This window comes from Callithrix jacchus, chromosome 5 (genome assembly GCF_049354715.1).
Source record: "Callithrix jacchus isolate 240 chromosome 5, calJac240_pri, whole genome shotgun sequence".
In the NCBI taxonomy this organism is placed as follows: domain Eukaryota; kingdom Metazoa; phylum Chordata; class Mammalia; order Primates; family Cebidae; genus Callithrix; species Callithrix jacchus.
In genome coordinates, this window is record NC_133506.1 from 16,727,877 (window position 1) to 16,746,701 (window position 18,825).

Sequence of the window (18,825 nt, forward strand, 5' to 3'; positions counted from 1 at the left end):
GCCTAACTGAAACAGAATCTCTGGGGGTGGGGCCTAGGAATGTGTTTCTTGCTAAGCTTTCCAGCGAGTTCTGATGCTCAGCAAAGTTTGAGAACTTTTTCTTTAAGGAGATGACCCAAGGCCAAAGGAACTTAGAGAGGGAACTGAAGGGGCCAGCCTGCTGATAGTGCTTCCAGTTCTACGTAAGGTCCACTTCTTCAGCTGCCATATCCAAGAGGTGACGGGAGGCACCAGAGAGGCTAAACCAATGGGACACAGAGATGTCAGCCAGCCCTGCCACAAGTCTGTGCAGCAGTACAAAGGCCAACACAATCCTGGGTCTCCTGACCTTTCATGCTGTGCTTCCTGCAGTAGGAAAAGTTACCTCTGTGAAGTAGCAGGGAAGGGAGGAGGGGCAGAGGTCAGATATATTAAAGCAGAATGAATTTTAGCAAGTCATTTCACATATGCTAGCCTCTGCTTATTTAAGATGACCATTTGAGAGATATCTTCAGTCTTCTTCAATGCTCAAATTCTGGTTATTTGAGAGACAACAAAATTCAAATGTTTAAGGGAGCCAGGCAAGTCATAGCAATAAACTGAGAGGGCCAGGTGGAGACAATGGGACACTAGTGGTGGGCACCCCTGCTGAAGAGACACGACTTCCTGCTGATGATCAGGGGAAAGTAAAGAGGGAATGGAAGGAATGGTCGTGAGCCCTGGTTGCAGGTCTGTGGCCACCTACCATCCTTTATCCCAATTTCACGTTTTGTGGGAGCAGAGCACAAACATACTGCATTGTCTCTGAACACCATTGTGTTGGTTAATATTGGATGTCAACTTGATTGGACTGAAGGATGCAAAGTATTGTTCCTGGGTGTGCCTGTGAGGTGCTGCCAAAGGAGATTAACACTTGAGTCAGTGGACTGGGAAAGGTAAACTCATCCTCAATCTGGGTGGGCACCATCAGATCAGCTGCCAGACTTGCCAGAATACAAGCAGAAGAACATGAAAAGACTAGACTGGCTTAACATCTCAGCCTACATCTTTCTTCTGTGCTGGAGGCTTTCCTCCCCTCAAACACTGGACTCCAAATCCTTCAGCTTTGGGACTCTTTGACCTTCAACCACAGACTGAAGGCTGTACTGTTAGCTTCCCTACTTTGGAGGTTTGGGGACTCGAACTGGTTTCCTTGCTCCTCAGCCTGCAGATGGCCTATTGTGGGACCTCACTTTGTGACTGTGTGAGTTAACACTCCTTAATAAACTTCTTTTTATATAACATCGATCCTATTAGTTCTGTCCTTTTAGAGAACCCTGACCAATACAACCATGTTAGTTTGAGCTCCTTTAGAAGAGCACCCCAAAGCAAGGATTCAGATACAGCAAACACTAGCAGTGAAATGGGGAGCCACAGCAAAAAAGGGAAAGTGGCCAGTCAACCAAGGGAAGGTTAGTTACCAAGTGAGTTTCTATGGTGGGCAACTACAGCTTGATCTTGCTGAGGAAGCAAGTCTGGGAGGCTGCGTAGAACAAAAATCTCACCGTTATTCCATCTGAGAATAAGAGAGCTGCGTATTAATCCACCAACTCCCAGCACTGGCTTCAAGGCTGCTCCTGGGGAGGTTGAACATTAATTCCCTGGAATTTCTAACTAGGCTTGTATGGAAAAAGCAGTAACAGTGGCCAGAAAAAGTCCTCAGGCATAAAGATGCAGATGGTGGCATTTGAAGGTGAAGCTAGTGATCACTGAAACAGGAAGTTCTGGAAAGGTCCAGGCAGGGCACCAACAGCATGTGCTATGGTACAACTCACCCTCCTTATACCACTTCCCCTACCGCCATGTGTGAATTTAGGTATAGTGTTGCCAGATCCTTTGCTTTTTCAAGGAAGAAAGAACCTGGAATTTTATATGACATCTTCCAAGTTTTGATTTGTGACAATCAATTTATAGTAAAAAGAAAAAGAGATCATAAAGACCACTTGTGTGTGTCTCTTTCCCAAAAGTTAGTGGATTTCGTAGGTCATGGGTTTGAATTCCGGCCAATGAATTTGTCAAAAGTCACTCACTGCTTATTGGCCCCTAAGTAATTCATTCCTCAAATGCTGACCTTAGGCCAAGGAAAGGTCATAATGATTCTATACAACACTTAATTACAAGGGCAGAGGAAATGCCTTCTGACTTAGCATCTACCTTGTAGCTGGTGTACTTCTGAGGGTTTTATACAAGTTACTATGGTGGGCGACTAGAGCTTGATCTTGCTGAGGAAGCCTGGAAGACTATGCTAAACGGTGCAAAAGTCATTGCAGTTTTGCCATTAAAAGTGATGGCAGTTACTTTTGCACCAACCTACTATAACCACCACCAAAATAAAGATACCCAACTGCAACATCACCACAGGACTCCCTCGTGCTATTCTTTACAGATACATTCCCACAACCCCCAACCCCTGCCAATCAGTCATCTGCTGTGCATTTCTATAATTATGATGTTTCATAAATGTGTATGTGTGGGGGGGTATATATATATATGGAATCTTATAGTATGCATCCTTTTGAGATTGGCGTTTTCTCACTCAGTATAATTTCCCTGAGGTTTACCCAAGTTCTTGTGTGTATCACTTGTTGGTTTTTATTGTTGAATGATATTCCATGATATGGATATATTAATACTATTTGTTTAACCATTCACCCTTTGAAGGACATGTAGGTAGTTTCCACATTGGAGCTATTATTAAGAAAACTGCTATAAACATCTATATACAAGTTTCTGTGGGAAAATAAATTTCCATTTCTCTGGATAAATGCCTCAGAGTACAAGTGCTGGTTGTATGGTAAGTCCATTTTTAGTTTTGAAAAATTACTGCCAAAGTATTTTCCTGAGTGTCACATCCTTTAATTCCTATGAAGTGCATGAAGGAGTGTTGTTATTATTTTTCATTTTAGCCATTCTTCTAGGTGTGCAGTGAATAGCTCGTTGTAGTTTTAACGTGCATTTCTCAAAGGCTAATGATGTTGAACATCTCCAAACAGTAAGAGAACCCAACATGTCTTGTGTGGCAGACAGTATTCTCCAAAAATGCCAACAATAATTTTGCCCATCTCATGAGCTTTTCCTACAATATGGCTTAATTTTTCTCACACGGAGGAGGACTCTACACCTGCTCCCTGAATCTGTAAGGGCTTGTGACCACAGTTAAAGCAATGCTATGTGATTCTGAGGCTAGGCAATAAAAATGCTGTGCATTTCCACCTCGTTTTCTTGGGAAACACTCTTGGGAACCAGCTGCCATGCCATGAGGAAACTCAAGCCACATGGGGAGGCCATGTTGTAGGTGTTCTGGTGACAGCTCCAGCCAACCTGCCCGGATTAACTACCTGACATGTGAGTGAGGATGACCTACAGATGACTCTGGCTCCAGGTATTATCTAACCACAAGTCAAAGCAGCGCTGCTTTGTTGAGCTTAGTCGACCCTTGGATCCATGAGAGACAATGCTGTAAGGACTGTTGACAAATGTTTAGATGTTTCACCATAAATAACAGCAATAGATAATTGAAAATGTCTTCTCCACTATATAATGTTGTACACTAATAGACTAGCATAAAAATGTACTCTTAGCCTTTTCTTGGAATAGCCACACTCCATTTCTATTCTCTGTTAAAAGTTTCCTTTCCCTATAGACACTGAAGAAGCCACTGGAGTTACACAGTTCTTAACATGAATGAGTAAACTCTGGACAACATGGCCAAGAGGCACAAGATCCACTCAACATGCTGTTGCTTCCTCTGCCCGGAACGCTCCTGTCTCTGGCAGCCACAGGGTCCAGTTGCCCATGTTTCTGTTGTAATGCCACCCCATGAGAGGGGTCTTTTGACCAGCCTCCGTATCAGAGCCCTACCTCTTCCATCACTCCCCATTCTCCTTACTGTATCTAAATTAATCCTAGGAAACTTAGTACTTATCACCCCCTTTTTGGTGGGGATTTTGTTTATTTATCTATTTGTTTATCATCACATTTCCAGCCCCCAAATAAGCTCACTAGAGGAAGTGATTTTGCTTTGTTCATCCCTTGGATTTAGAACTGTCTGTGACACATGGTAGATGTTCAGTAAATATTCAGTGAATAAATGAGGGAACAAATCAATAAGGACTAAAGCATCTACAATATGTCTATTTCCGTGTGCTCTTTGCTGGGTGCACAGGGGTGCAGGAGGTGTTAAAGAGAAAGGTTCTGCTCTTGAGAATGACAATTGAATGATTTAAGAATCTTGCACATTGAGGGGAGGGGAGATCTTTAAGTAAGCTGATTAAACAATGACTTCTTATCTTAGTCTCATTTCGGATTTTGATACTGGATATGTTCCTACAGTAAGGAAGCCTGTACCCTAAATTTCTAGAAACAGAGAAAGTGTGGCTTGAAATTGCTCTCGGAGATCAGTTTAATGCTTGGGAAATTACATTCTGAGACCACGGAGCCTTATGCACGTGCTTTCCTGAGTCAGGCCAGGGAGGGTTCTTGACCTTTTCTCACAGCTGCCCCACTCAGTATGGGAGATTGAGCAAAAATGCATACACAGTCTTCTTCTCCCTGTATCTACATCCCTTTGCAATGTGACTTTGCATCTTCTCCTATCAAGAGGTAGAGTCCATTTCCCCATCCCTTGAGTCTGGGCTTGGATATTTAGCAAATATAATATAAGCAGAAGATTTGAAAGTGCCTACACATCAGCGCTTGCCTTTTTTGCTCTTGAGAACTTTGCCGCAGGTACTATGTGAATAAGTCTGAGCTACTCTGGGATATGAGTAATATTTGGCCCTGTTACCTGCACTGTCCCTGCTGAGAGCCAGCTGACTGCCTAGCAAATGAGTAAGGCCATAACCATAGGCTGATCGCAACTGGAAGAGAGAGCTCAGCTGATACCACATGATGCAAAGATGAGTTGGTGCAGAGAGACGAGTTATCCAAGTGGAGTCAGACCAAACGCTGGCTCACAGATTTGTTAGAAAATAAATGGTGGTTGTTTTAAGCCACTAACTGTTAAGCGGTTGTAGCAAAACCTGACTGATACATGCTACTGTACCCTACTGTACTTAAGAGAAGCCACAGAATGGTTAAAGCAATGCAAAAAAGACTTAAAACTCCCCATTAAACACAATCCCAAGTTTGCAGATTGTGTATGCATGTACATGGAAATATGGAATAAATAAGCAATCAAATTCGGGGTGATCTTTGTTTTATCCTCTATACTTTTCTGAGTTTACTAAATTTTCTACAATAAGATTTACAATCTTTTTAAAACAACAAGGGAAAAAAAGCCAAAGTGCTTGGACAGTTTCTTCTGGCTGCCCTCTGATCATTCCTGGGCAACTTCTGATATGACATGAACATCTTCCACACGGCAGGGGTTGCTGGGTGTAAAAGACAGGAGTATCAAAGAAAAGGTTGGCTCCATTCACGCCAGGGCCATTGCCTCTGGTGGGAGTTTCAGGAGGCTCAAGAGGCCCTAATAGTGAAGACCTATGCTCTGAAACTCTTTTATTTAACTAAGGCTTCCTTGGAATGTCAACTGATTATTTCCTTGGCTGTTATATTCCATGCCCTGTGCCCTGATGTGGCTGATGAGTTTCAGCAGAATCCCTTGAGCAGGTTGTAGTGATGTGAAATGCCAAAATCTGGGCCTGGAGTATGCCAGTGGCATACATATCTTCTGTTTGTTCTTCTGGATCCATTTCCTCCCTCCTCCAGGCCTTAGGAAAAAACCTATATTGACTGCATTTTAGCTCCTAGCTGGTTTCAGCCAATGGGGAGCAAACTAGAAGGAAGGAGAAGAATGAGGTTGGAGGATTTATTCTCTCAGCCATCATCCTGCAGGTTCATCTTGGTTTGGCTTCTACCAAAGATCAGAGCTCCTGCCACGCAGCCCTGAAATCTACAGCAATCTCCATTTCCAGATTCTAGTAGCCAGGACCTTGCCTCACCACTTCAGGCACAGGGTAGTAGGAGTGGTGTTCCATTCTAAAGTATGGCACTAATCCTCATACACTATTTCTTATGATTTTTCTACATCTGCCTACACTCTAATAAACTGTCCGTTTATTACACCATCCTCAAATTACCCAAGTGGATTTGATCATCTGTTACCTGCAGGGGCTGTGAAAGGCACTATAAACACACATATTCATATGAATAGGTTGGATGCACCCCTAGAAGAGTCAGCTCTTCTCCAACTAAAACAGGGATGAGGCAGAAAAGGAAAAGAAATGTCATAGCTTCCATTACCTCTTATACTCATTGTTAAAGAGGGAAATTGTCCATCAAAGTCAGGCAATTCTGACTAACAAGATGACACAGAGGAAGGGATGGTAATTTCTTTTTTTTTAAGCTTTCTGGGACAAGAAGTAGGTGACTTGTGACTAAGAAAAATTAGAGTTATGAAAAAGTGTTTCTAAGAGAATTATGCCCATGACAGATAGAGTGACAAGGAAAACTATGAAGGGGCCAAACATCTTACCCGGCCATCACTTGTCAGGAGGATGGAGTCACTTTTTATGTCCCTGTGAATCACTCCTTGGTTATGAAGGTAGGAGAGAGCTCTCAGAACTGACAGGCAGACAGTAGCTATCTGTTCTTCATTCATTCTGGAAAGGAAATACCATTTAAGGAACAAGACAGGTTTAAGAACATCTTTGAAATGCTCAAGAGAGGCAGCTCCTTTGTGCTTTACTGAACCAGTGCACGTGCTCCAGCACATACCTGAAAAATCTACAGTCAAGGGAAGGAAGTCTTTGGGATCTGATTCCCAGAACAAAGGTTTGGCACTGAGAATGGCAGGAACCAGATATAAGTCAAATGGAAGAGATCACTATTTGTCAGCTTTTGGCCATTCATGCCAAAAGGAACTCTTAATTTTTATTTATTTATTTTTGCGGGGAGGAATCTCACTGTTGCCTAGGCTGGAGTGCAGCAGCATGATGTCAGCTCACTGAAACTTCTGCCTCTTGGATTCAAGCGATTCTCCTGCCTCAGCTTCCCAAGCAGCTGGGATTGTAGGCATCCACCACTACACTCGGCTAATTTTTATATTTTTAGTAGAAATTGGGGTTTCTCCATGTTGGCCAGGCTGGAATTGAAGCACTCCTGACCTTAGGTGAACCACCTGCCTCAGCCTCCCATAGTGCTGGGATGATAGGTATGAGCCACTGTACCTGGCTCCATGAACTCTTAGAGGGTAATTCCAAAGGCAGGGATAAGCCTCCAGGGTCATACAGGGACAGCACACTGAATAGGTGGACAAAAGTTTCAGGTGTGGCTGTTAACTAATCATAAGAAAATCCTTTAACTCCCTTGGGTCTCATTTTCTTCATCTGAGAAATGGGGACAGCCTTGATTCTCTTCAAGGCTGAACTCAGATAAAGTAATCTTTGCATCTCTAATTCCCCCTCTGGAAAGGGACCTACTGGACCTGTATGACCAGACTGGACATTCACCCTGTCTCTTCTTCCTCCAAGGAGCTAGAGGTTTTTGTCACTTCAGGCCCCTTCTCTTAAAAGGAAATTGGACCTAGGAAGTTACTAATAACTAAGTGTGAATGGATAGTATTTAAATAAATGGACCATGGGAATGAGAAAGAAAGCAAAGCATTGGTTATAGGCTCCCATATCTCATGACTGCACCCCTGTGGAGAAAGTTTTTCCTTCTCCACGGTTTTAGAGGAGGAGGTAGAGGTCAGTACCTGCCCAAGATTGCACAGCTAAGAAATCAACAGGTCATGATTCAAACCCCACCTCTTTTTGAGTTCAGAACTCATCTTTCCCACATTCCCATTATCCCATACTGCCCTCACCACTCAGAAGAATGGATTTTTCTAATGAGTGAAATAGTTCAGCCACTGAGGAATCTAGGTGAGAATTTTTTGGATGGCACAGCTTGTTCAGTCGCCCTCAAAATGACTCATTTAGGCAGCTAATGAGTTAATGCTTAACTCATCTATGTGCAGAAATTCTTCCCTATGTCATATTAAATAATAAATTTAAAAGAGGTTTTAAAGCAAACTATCATGCAAACAGAGGAGACTGCCAGGAGAAACAGAGGGTGTAAATGACCAGAGCCCAAATTTAAGGACCACCTTGTGAACCTCCTGTAACCCCAGGTAAATCTAAGGTCAGCAGAACAAGGAAATGAAAGGCTTTGAATCTGCATTTCAGTCTAGTTGATGCCAAAAGTTCCTGATGGGATTTAAAAGTAAAGTATAAGGAGAGAGCCAATTAGGAGACTATTAAAGGTATAAAGTTGATGAGTATGAAGAAACATACCCTTCCCCTTAAGGAGGATTTGGCTGGGTGCAGTGGCTCATGCCTGTAATCTTAGCAATTTTGGAGGCCGAGGCGGGCGGATTGCCTGAGCTCAGGAGTTCGAGACCAGCCTGGCCAACGTGGCGAAACCCTGTCTTTACCAAAAATACAAAAAATTAGCTGGGTGTGGTGGCCCATGCCCGTAATCCCAGCTACTGAGGAGGCTGAAGCATGAGAATTGTTTGAACCCAGGCGGTGGAGGTTGCAGTTAGCCGAGATTGCACCACTGCATTTCAGCCTGGGCCACAGAGTGATACTCTGTTTCAAAAAAAAAAGGAGGCATCAGTCTCATACAAAGGCATGTGAGAAGAAATGTTCTTGCCTTAAACAGAGGAAACCGACAACTTCTGTGTTCTGGGTTTTGTGGTGTGTTGGTCATTATGCTGAATGATTTTCACAGGACCATTTTCACATGGGCCAAAAACACATCCCTCAGAGGTTTAGAGTGTTTGCAGCAGGGACAAGCTCACATATACCTTCAAGTTAATTCACAACCAAGAACTACCATATTTAATAAAATTACTTTCTCTTGAATTCCGTGAAATTTGAGTAAGCTGAAACAGGTATAAAGATTCTTTTCAGGTTGACTATACCAAAAATTACCTGAATATAACCCCTAGTCACAAACTGGAGGATCCCCTTTGACTGGAATGTGTGACAAATACTTCCTAATCCAATGCCTTTGAAATTAACATGACCAACTGGAGAATGGCTGGTGAATGTCTACTTTTACTTCTTTTCTAAAGAAAAAAAGCTTGGCATGGAATAAAAATGCTTCAGCTCTAGAGTCAACCTCAAATTCAAATCCTGACTATATCAGTTATTAAGCCTGTGGTCTTGAGAAGGATACCTTTTTAAATTTTGAAATAGGGTCTTGCTCTGTTGCCCAAGCAGGAGTGTAATGGCACAATCATAGCTCACTGCAGCCTTAAACCTTTGGGTTCAGGTGATACTCCCATCTTAGCCTCCTGAGTAGCGAGGACTACAGGTACATGCCACCACACCCAGATAATTTTTTTAAAATTTTGTAGAGACAGGGTCTTGCTAAGTTGCCCAGGCTGGTCTCGAACGCCTGCCCTCAAATGATCCTCCTGCCTTGGTCCCCCAAAGTTTTTTGGGATTAAAGCCATGAGCCACCATGTCTGGTGAAGAATATTTTTCCTCCTTGAGTTGTTGCTTCATCCCTTGACAGACAGGTATATCAGCATCTGCCTCATAGAAATATGTGATGGTTACATGATTAATATATAAAGAGCTTGATGGTGCTTGGCACTTTCCTTTCGCTTCTGGAACCCTCGGCTTCCTGGAAATTAGAAGGATCTGACTTAAGATGTTAGGTTAGTGTTAACACTTCAGCATATATAAGAAACACCTGGGCATCTGACTAGAGCATGGATCCTCATTTAGTTGGTCTGGGATAGTACCTGAGATTCTGCATTTCTAATAAGCTCCCAGGTCCTCAGACAGCAGGGGGGTTAGATGTGTTATCAATGAATCAATATCTCATTCAATTAAGCAGTTACTCAATATCTACTACAGAAAACTGTCTGAACTATAAGTTTAAGATTTCCAATACCAAAAACGCAGAAATTGACACACAATACCTTTTTGCCTCTGGAGTTGCTGGGTCTTTAAAAGGGAAATTGGTTGACAACTCTGGATGGAGAAAATTAGAAAATACAATGGGTTTTAGGGACACACTCTCTTAAGTGGTTTCCATGGATACAAAATAAGAATGGAAAGGAATCTTGACAAAGGTAGAGCTGGAGACCTGAGCTATGTGAAGCTCTGGAAGGTTAAGAAAAAAGCTTCTCCCCTGAACACATTTTTATTTTTTGCTTTTTATGAGAAAAGCAAAAACTGTATATCACATTTGCCTTATTCTTATATCTTTCCAGTATATTTGTTTCTAACAATTAAGATGATCTTATGTGGTTTTTTTGTTGGGCATGTCTTATTGCTACACCAGCAAGAGTTTTCCAGCTGAATTGCTGGTGATAAATGTTCAGTGTCTTCACTCACGACCCTTTATTGTGAGATGGTCTACTCCAGACTGAGAACTGTAGAGCCACAAGAAATCTCATTTTAGTGGAGAAAAAGCAGCATGTTCTATCCCTCATGGAGTTTTCCCGTGCTTTCCTGTTACCTTGCTTTCCACATATTATATACCTGGATCCACTTTTGATTCAGGTGCCATTTCAATAACACCAGCTAACACTCAATACCCCTTCATCATGACAACTCTTACTTTAACTTTTTGGCATTTTATTTATGATGAAGACCAAGGTTAAAGTTTCCCAAATGTAACATGCTATTTTATATGTCTATTCCACAGAACCTTGCTTCTCTAAGTATGGTTCATGAACCAGCAGCATTGGCATTGCCTGGGAGTTTGCTATAAATGGAATCTTAACCCCTCTCTAGTGAGTCAGGATATGCATTTTGATAAGATCCACAATGATGTATGTGGACACTGGAATTGAAGAGGCACTGTCCTAGCACATATTCTCTTCTCTGCCTTCAATGTCCTTTTCCTCCCACTTGCCTTCTTAGTAAACTCCTATTCATCTCTTGAAATCCATCTCAGATGTCACCTTATATTAAACAGAAATCTTTCTTGACTCTAATAGAGACAGTAAGATATTCTTCTATGCTGCACATATATATCTTCCTAATTTTGCACTGATATTATCATGTATTTCTCATTAGCGATGTCCCTGAGGGGATGTATCCGAGCCATGTTCATTTTTATCTTCTGCATCTCCAGCACTTGCAAAAGAGCCTGGCACATAAAAGGTGCTCAATAAATATTTAACAAAATGGTTAGACCTGGCACATCAGGGAGGCAAATAGCAGAAGCAATAGGCTGGTAATTAACCACTGTTACTTGCAAGAATATTTTAAAACAGACTTGAAGAATTTCTCTATGCCATGTAGATTCATTATTCTGATACAAAACTTCGACTGATACTCTCCCTGCTCCTTCCTTTGCCCGGTATCCTTGGTGATCTTAGCACGCAGCAGCAGTAGGGTAACTTGGGAGAATGAAATTAGGCTTTAGAAATCTATGTAGGTGATGGGAAAATCTATTATTTGCCACCAAAGCTTCATTCTTAGCAGGTTGCTTATTTTAAATCAATGGGTATTAATGCCCTTGTGAGGACAGGAGAACATTAACCAAATGAATGAACTGTACATGCCTGATAGCATAATGGGCCTTCTGGGGAATGTGGGGTAAAGGGTAGTCATATTCCCTGACTCCAAAGTGCCCACAATTTAGAAAGAGTTCATAGTCCCTGAAGCTTTATCCTGGAGAAGAATAAGAAGCATTATCTGGAATAATCCTGGAGAATAATGATAAGAATTATCTGGATAATAAAGAAGCTTACCTGGTGTGAGTCACGATGTCTGTCAAGGCACCACCTTCTAGAAACTCCATGACCACCCAGAGCTCATCACCAACAAGGTAGCTGTTGTACATGTCAACCACATTGTCATGGTGGTAATCCCGCATGATCACGACCTGGATGAATGGGAAAGATACTTTTGACTTGTGAAGATGAAGTTGCTTTTTGTTCTCTTGTGGACACACCTACAACTGTAAGTAAATTGATTGAGAGGTGCTGATTGTGGGGAATTTTATTCAGAAATATATGACAGACAAAAAGCATCAAGGGTAGCTAGTAGAAATAAAAGGAATTAAGGTAGCAAATTTGAGAGAAAATGACAGGTCCCCCAGACATTGGAGAGACAGAGAGAGTAATGAAAGCAGGCAGAACAAAAGCAAGATCTGCATTCAGAAGAGGGAGTTTCGTTGTCTGTCAGCAAGGATATGATCAGATATCCCTAAGGGTCTCCTTTAGAATGTGCTGTTCGCAATCTTCTGCTGGTTATCCTAGCAAAGGGTCACCAACTCATAGTAAGTGAGGGAATGAGTCTCATAAGTGAATGAAGTAAGCTATTGTTAAAACTGGAGCCACACAAGACCAACTTAAATTCTCCTTAGAAGAAGGTATGGGTTGAACCTGAGAGATATTTGGGCTGAATTCAAAGAATATATATTGAAGATAAATATGGCATACACATAAAAAAGGCTAAGGAGCCTGCTTGCTGGAGAGAGCTTCCAGAAATTGCTGCCCTGTGGCTGTTTTCACTGGAGTTTTCAGAGTTAGTGTTAATAATAAATTACAGAATTGTTTATCCACCTCATATTGCTCTGTGTGTTCTGGCATTGTGGTTTGAAAAATAAATTCCAGAAGTCAGGAATAGTGGACTGGGAAGATGCTGAAGCCCACTCACCTGGAACTCTGTGAGATTTGGAGCATGTGTGAGAAATAAGCACCCATGGGAGCTGGAGATGTGTGGAGGCCACTGGGGGCTTCACATGAGCCTCCGTGAAAAACAGAGTTCAGAATTGCAGCTGAGTGCATTCGCACAGTGCCTGTTTATGGATTAAATACCTTCTGCCTACTTCTCAAAGAATAGGAGTGCTTACAATAGAAAGACAAAGAGGTCAAGCAGCTGTAGATTGTTCTGGGAGTCAGAAGGTGGATTGCGCACCCTGTCCTGGAGACTGACATCTAACACTGATATCCTGACTTGATATCTTTAGGGCTTAGAGCTCTCATCCACAAACATATATCTTTCCCCACAATGCTCTTATAAAATTACTTAAAGAATATTACTGCAAAATACTTGATGTGTTTTCTAACATAATTTCTCATGTTTCCCTTCCTATTTTAGATTTCTTAAATGATAAGTTTAAAAGGTAAATGAGAAAGTGGAAGGTAGTGGCCGGGGGTGGCTCACACCTGTAATCCCAGCACTTTGGGAGGCCGAGGCGGGTGGATCACGAGGTCAAGAGATCAAGACCATCTGGGCAACATGGTGAAACCCCGTCTCTACTAAAAGTACAAAAAATTAGCTGGGCATGGTGGCACATGCCTGTAATCCCAGCTACTAAGGAGGCTGAGGCAGGAGAATTGACTGAACCCAGGAGGCGGAGGTTGCGGTGAGCCGAGATCGCGCCATTGCACTCCAGCCTGGGTAACAGGAGCAAAACTCCGTCTCAAAAAAAAAAAAAAAAAAAAAAAAGAAAGTGGAAGGTAAATGTTAAAGTACAACCAATAGACCGAGAAGGGTTGATTCCTTAACATATCAATAGCTCTTAACGCATCTGTAAAACAAATGCTAGCACCCCAGCTGAAAACTGTACACCGAACACACGATTCGGTGGAGAAATAAAAATGGCCTAAACTTACATAAAATTCAATTTAACCACACTAGTAATAAAAGTGCTAATGAAAACTGTAAGGTTTATTCATGTCTAGCGGATGAACAGAGATAACATGACAATATAAATGGTGCTTCTGAAGGTGAAAAGTATTGTTGGTGAGAGTCTAGATTGATACGAACTTTCTGGAAATTAACAGTGTATACCACTTCTCTAAAAAAAATTACATGTCATTTGATGTGTTCATTCCACTTCTAGAAATCGAAGAAAATAATCAGATGTGAAGCCAAAGACATATGTGTAACAACACTCACTGCAAAACAATAAAACTGACAAATTGGAAACAATATAAATTAGATACTAGTTTTAAATATAATACATATATATGATAGAATATTATTAAGCCATTAAAATTGTGTTTTGGCATGTAGTTAATAGAATATGTTAATATATTTTATATTATGTTAATAAAAAGTAATATATGCCTATATGTTTTATTAGATGTTAATAAAATAAAATGTTAGTATTAATGTTAACATTAAGTGAAATTTAGAAAGTCACAAAACTACATACCTATAAAGTTACCTCATATTTATTAAATCAGAGACCGGTTTAATAAACCTGATGCACGTACATGATAGAAGATTATAAGGCCATTAAAAGGGTCATTAAATTTACTTTCCAGTAATAAATATATGTCAATATATTTTATTTGATATTAATTTTATTAGTATTCATGTTAACAATAATTGAAAGTTAGAAAGTTACCAAACTACATAGATAGAGAATTATCCCAAATGAAAAAAATTTGTAAATAGAAAAATATAGAAAAGAAACACTGAAATATTAAAGTAGGTAATTCCTTGACTGGGGGATTTTTGTGGGACTTTTTACTTTCCATATACTCTACAGAAATAAATCATTATTTTTATAGTTAGGAAAAAATATTTTAAAATTTCTAAAGAGTGACAGTCCATTGGTAAGCTGACCCTGGTCTATTGTTTTAAAAATTGTTTATGGAGGGTATATGATGATATCACACCAGTGTAAAATATATACAGACCCACATGGATACAGTGTAGCATGAGATTTAGAGTCTGCTAGACAGAGATTCAGGTCCTAGCTCTGCAGTCAACCTGCTGCATGAGCCTGGGCTGGTCTCTTCACCTGTCTGAGTCCAGTTTCCTTGTTATAATGGTGATAACATCTTTCTGTCTCACAGAGTTGTTGTGAGGATCAAGCTAGATTAATGCTTAGTACAGCGGCTGATCCACCTGAAGTACTTTATAGAGGTAAAAGCCATATGTGCATAGAAAAAAGACTAGAAGGAAATATTACAGGGGATGCTATTTATGTCTTTATATTTTCAGTGCTTTTCTACTGTCCTAAAACGTACATGTGTATAACTTTTGAAATGGGGAATAAATGTTACAAAGGAGAGAAAGGATGACACAAACACACCCTTTACCTCATTAAAAAGCAGTTCCCGTCTCTGTTGCTTCCGGAGGTCCATTTTCTTCACTGCAACTTGTTTCCCTGTGTGTTTCTCGGTGGCGATGCACACGATGCCGGTTGAGCCTTCCCCGATTTTGATAAAGTTGTCCAAGTATTCCCTGGGGTCTCCTGGGCTGACCACCAGCTGCAGGGCTGCCCGAAACTGTTCATGGGACACCCTGGAGGGCTGCTGGTCAGAGGAGGAGCCCCAGCTGGGCGGCGGGTAGGTGCTGGATGAGAGGCTGAGGGAGCTCAGGTAGGAAGCCGTGGAGATGTACTGCGAACTGCTCTGCAGGGAAGGGTGGTGGTACAAGGTGGCTTTGTGGTACCCAGCCGGATACTGGTGGCTGCTTGAGGAATAGCCTGCTTTGCTTTGACTTTGAGGTAGTTTGGCAGGGCCCCTGGGGTAGGTGTCAGACCCTGACAGTGGAGGGCTGAGGACCATCTGTGCTCGATCGTAATCCACCTAGGAAGACAGACATGGATAGAGAATATTCACATGCTAGATCTGAATGCTACAGCCGGGTGGTGAGTGAGCTGACTGACAGCTGGCAGAATGAGGATCACCAGGGGGAGATGAGAGGATCTGGCTGGGGCACCAACAGAACCGGCCACACCTAGGGAAGGGCCTTCTCTGGTGCATGTGCACCACAGCAGCAGGCTAGTTCTTGTGTCTTATCCAAGGTGTACTTGCTGGTTAAGCCCTATTTTCTTGTTCAGGAATGAAAAATCTCATCCCTCATTAAAGGACATTAGTTTTCAGCTAGCATTTCGGGGAGACATTTCAGGGTATGAGGCCTTTTCCCATGCTTCTGAACTCACATACTAGAGGGTGGTATGTATGTATGCATACAACAGACATATAACACAGCAGATATAGGTACAGGGGTGTGATCCTACAGGGTGTTCACACCCCTATACCTACATCTGCTGTGTTATACGTATGTTCATATAACATACATATAACATACGGATAACACAGTGTGAACTCCCCGTGCTAAGTGGTGTGAACCACAGGGTGATTCCCTGAGCTAAGTGGTGTGAACCACAGGGTGAACATGTACAATGTTCTCACCAAATAAGAACAAATATAATTGAGAGTGACCAGACTTTTCAGGGGATGTGTGAAATGAAAAGGAGGCTAGACTCCAAAGAGACCCCAGCAAAGAATATCCACTCTGACTTGGATAAATGGGATGAGGGGATTTAGTGGAGGAGAATGGGCGAGCCAGCGAGGGGATCACTGGTATATGATACTATGTGTAGGTCCAGCCGTCACTTCCTGGAAAGAACCAGGAAGGAGCTCCGGCCACTCCTGGAATGGCAGGGGCCCAGATGGTAGCGATACCATATCTTATTATGTGGCATGCTCCTTGCCTAGGGCAGAAAATGCCAATCCCTCAATGCACTCTGTTTGGGAAGATCCCGATGACACCACAGGGCTGGATACATAGAAGGTCCTCAGAAAAGATTTGCTGATTGTACTTCCAAGATTGCTCAGTGACCTGTGCCTCCTGACATTCATATTCCTGTGTAGTCCCCTTCCACACTGCATCGGGGTCAATCTGAGTGATCAAAGAATAAGGCAGAGATGATGGCAAGTTCCCTTGGTCTCTTACTCAAATAATTTATTTTGGCTTTCACCAGCCAGAATCCTCTGGAAGGGCTGGGTGCAGTGGCTCATGTCAATAATCCCAGAGCTTTGGGAGGCTAAAGCTGAAGGATCACTTGAGCCCAGGAGTTCAAAGTTGCAGTGAGCTATGATTGCATCACTGCACTCCAACCTGGGTGACAGAGTGAAACCCTGTCTCAAAAAAATAATAATGATAATAAAATGGAGAGGTCCATGTGGCAAGAAACTGAGGACTCCTGCTAAGAGCTAGCTAGAAATTGAGGCCTTCTGCCAAACAGCCATGTGAGCCATTCTGGAGGTGGATCCTTCAAGCCCAGGTGATCTTTCAGATGACTGTATCCCTGGTTGACATCTTGACTGTAACCTCATGCAACCAAGGTCTTCGTGATCTGCCCCCTGGCAGCTTCTCAGTCCATCTTCCTTAGCTGACCTTCTCCACTATAGCTTAGTCTCTCTGCTGTTCCTTAAACACTAAGCCTGGATCTGCCTCAGAATCCTGCATGTGCCACTCCCTCTGCTCAAACCACCCCTCCTAGGAGAAGGATCTTGCTTTTGTCCTCATTCAGTTGCAGTCAAGATGTCAGATGCAGTCAGGATGAGATCCCAAGACAGAAACAATCAGCTGAGCCCTCTCATTTTGTGACCTACAGAAACTGTGAAATAGTAAATGTTTTTTATTTTAACTTTTGGGGTTAATTAGTTGAACAGCACTATTTTATTACTTCACAAGGCAGTTTGTTTTAAACCATGAAGTTTTGGAATAATTTGTTGTGCTGCAATATTGATAGCTAGTACAAGGGGGAAAATTAAGAGTTCTGTTAGCCATGTTAAATTTGAGAGTCATTGGACATCCATGTGGAGGTGTCACTTAGGAGACTTTGACATGCTCCAAGTCCAGAAAAGAGTTAGGCTAAAACATGAATCTGCGAGTCATCAGTGACTAGTTCATATGAAAAGCCATGATGCTGATGTGTAAGAAATGGTCTGAGGACCCCAATGTCTAGATACCAGAAAGAGCAGAGGGATCTTGCAAAAAGGAGCAGAGGAGGAGTGACCAGTGCTGTAGGAAGGAAACTAAGAAAACAAGGTGTCTTGGAGCCAAAGGAGGAAACCATTTTAAGAAGGAAGGACTAATGAATCCTGTCAGATGCCACTGAGAAGTGGGATGGGGCATGTTGCTCATTGGATCTGGTGACATTGTAGAGGCAAGTAGGTGTTTCAAGCTCCTGCCCATCGCATTGCATAAGAAGATGCTTATTCTATCACATAGTGGAGCAAGAACTGCACACAGTGGCCTTTTAAAATTGCTACCATAGCACCATGCTCAGTTCTCCTGCACTGTCCATTGGTTCTACAATGACACTGCCTGGCCTGCTGAACATTCAGCAATGCAGCCCTCCCAGCCTCAAAAACGCCACACTCTACTAGGTGAATTCACCACTCAGACAGCCTTGGCACCAACCAGCAGGAACCAGGGCAGCTGCTAAACTGCCCTCCTGCCCTGGTTGCAGAGAGAACACATGCTTTCAAGGGGCACAGGAATGAATTCTGTCTGATAATTTTAGTCAAATCAGCCTCTCTGAGTCTTAGTTTCCTTTTCTGTAAAATGGAGTAATAATAATACTTCCTTACGTCACCGTGAACTCTAAAGGACCTAACACATGAAAGTATTCAAACAATGACTGGCTTAGAAGTTCTACTTGAGGTTATTGTTATATAAAGTACTTAGCACAGTAATGAGAATGCAAAATAAAATAAATAATAACTGTAATACTATCAAACTATCTAGCATTTATTAAAGACATACAATGTACCTGTGGTATATACATATATATATTCCTATACATTAATCCTCAAAGCAATAAGACAAGGTGTCTTTAATTGTAATATATTGCAGAATGTATAGTTAAAACATTTAAAAAACAAGATGATTATTTTCAAAGCCTCTGTATTTGTGCTACACAAAGAAAACGTGAGTGTGTGCTTGTGTATGTGTGTATGATGGAAAGGGGAATGATAAGTGTCAGTGTCAGTTAAACAACTGGATTCTTCTTTTAATAAGCTCCAAGTTAATCAAGTCTAGGTGAGTCAGCAAGGCCAGGGTGTGAAGAGAAATAGGGTCTTTGGCTTTT

The 18,825-nt window shown here is 41.9% G+C and overlaps 1 protein-coding gene across 2 annotated transcripts in view; it reads right to left on the reverse strand.

The window, feature by feature from the left end:
* The window catches only part of PAK5 (p21 (RAC1) activated kinase 5), a 286,511-nt gene that overhangs the window by 14,301 nt on the left and 253,385 nt on the right, over positions 1–18,825 (reverse strand). For both annotated transcript variants that reach the window (XM_002747354.5, XM_008995745.5), the window contains 3 exons: positions 15,035–15,526; positions 11,723–11,856; positions 6,494–6,620 (listed from right to left, as the gene is read on the reverse strand). In XM_002747354.5, the coding sequence (XP_002747400.1) occupies positions 6,494–6,620; positions 11,723–11,856; positions 15,035–15,526 (753 nt within the window). The remainder of the gene's footprint in view (positions 1–6,493; positions 6,621–11,722; positions 11,857–15,034; positions 15,527–18,825) is intronic.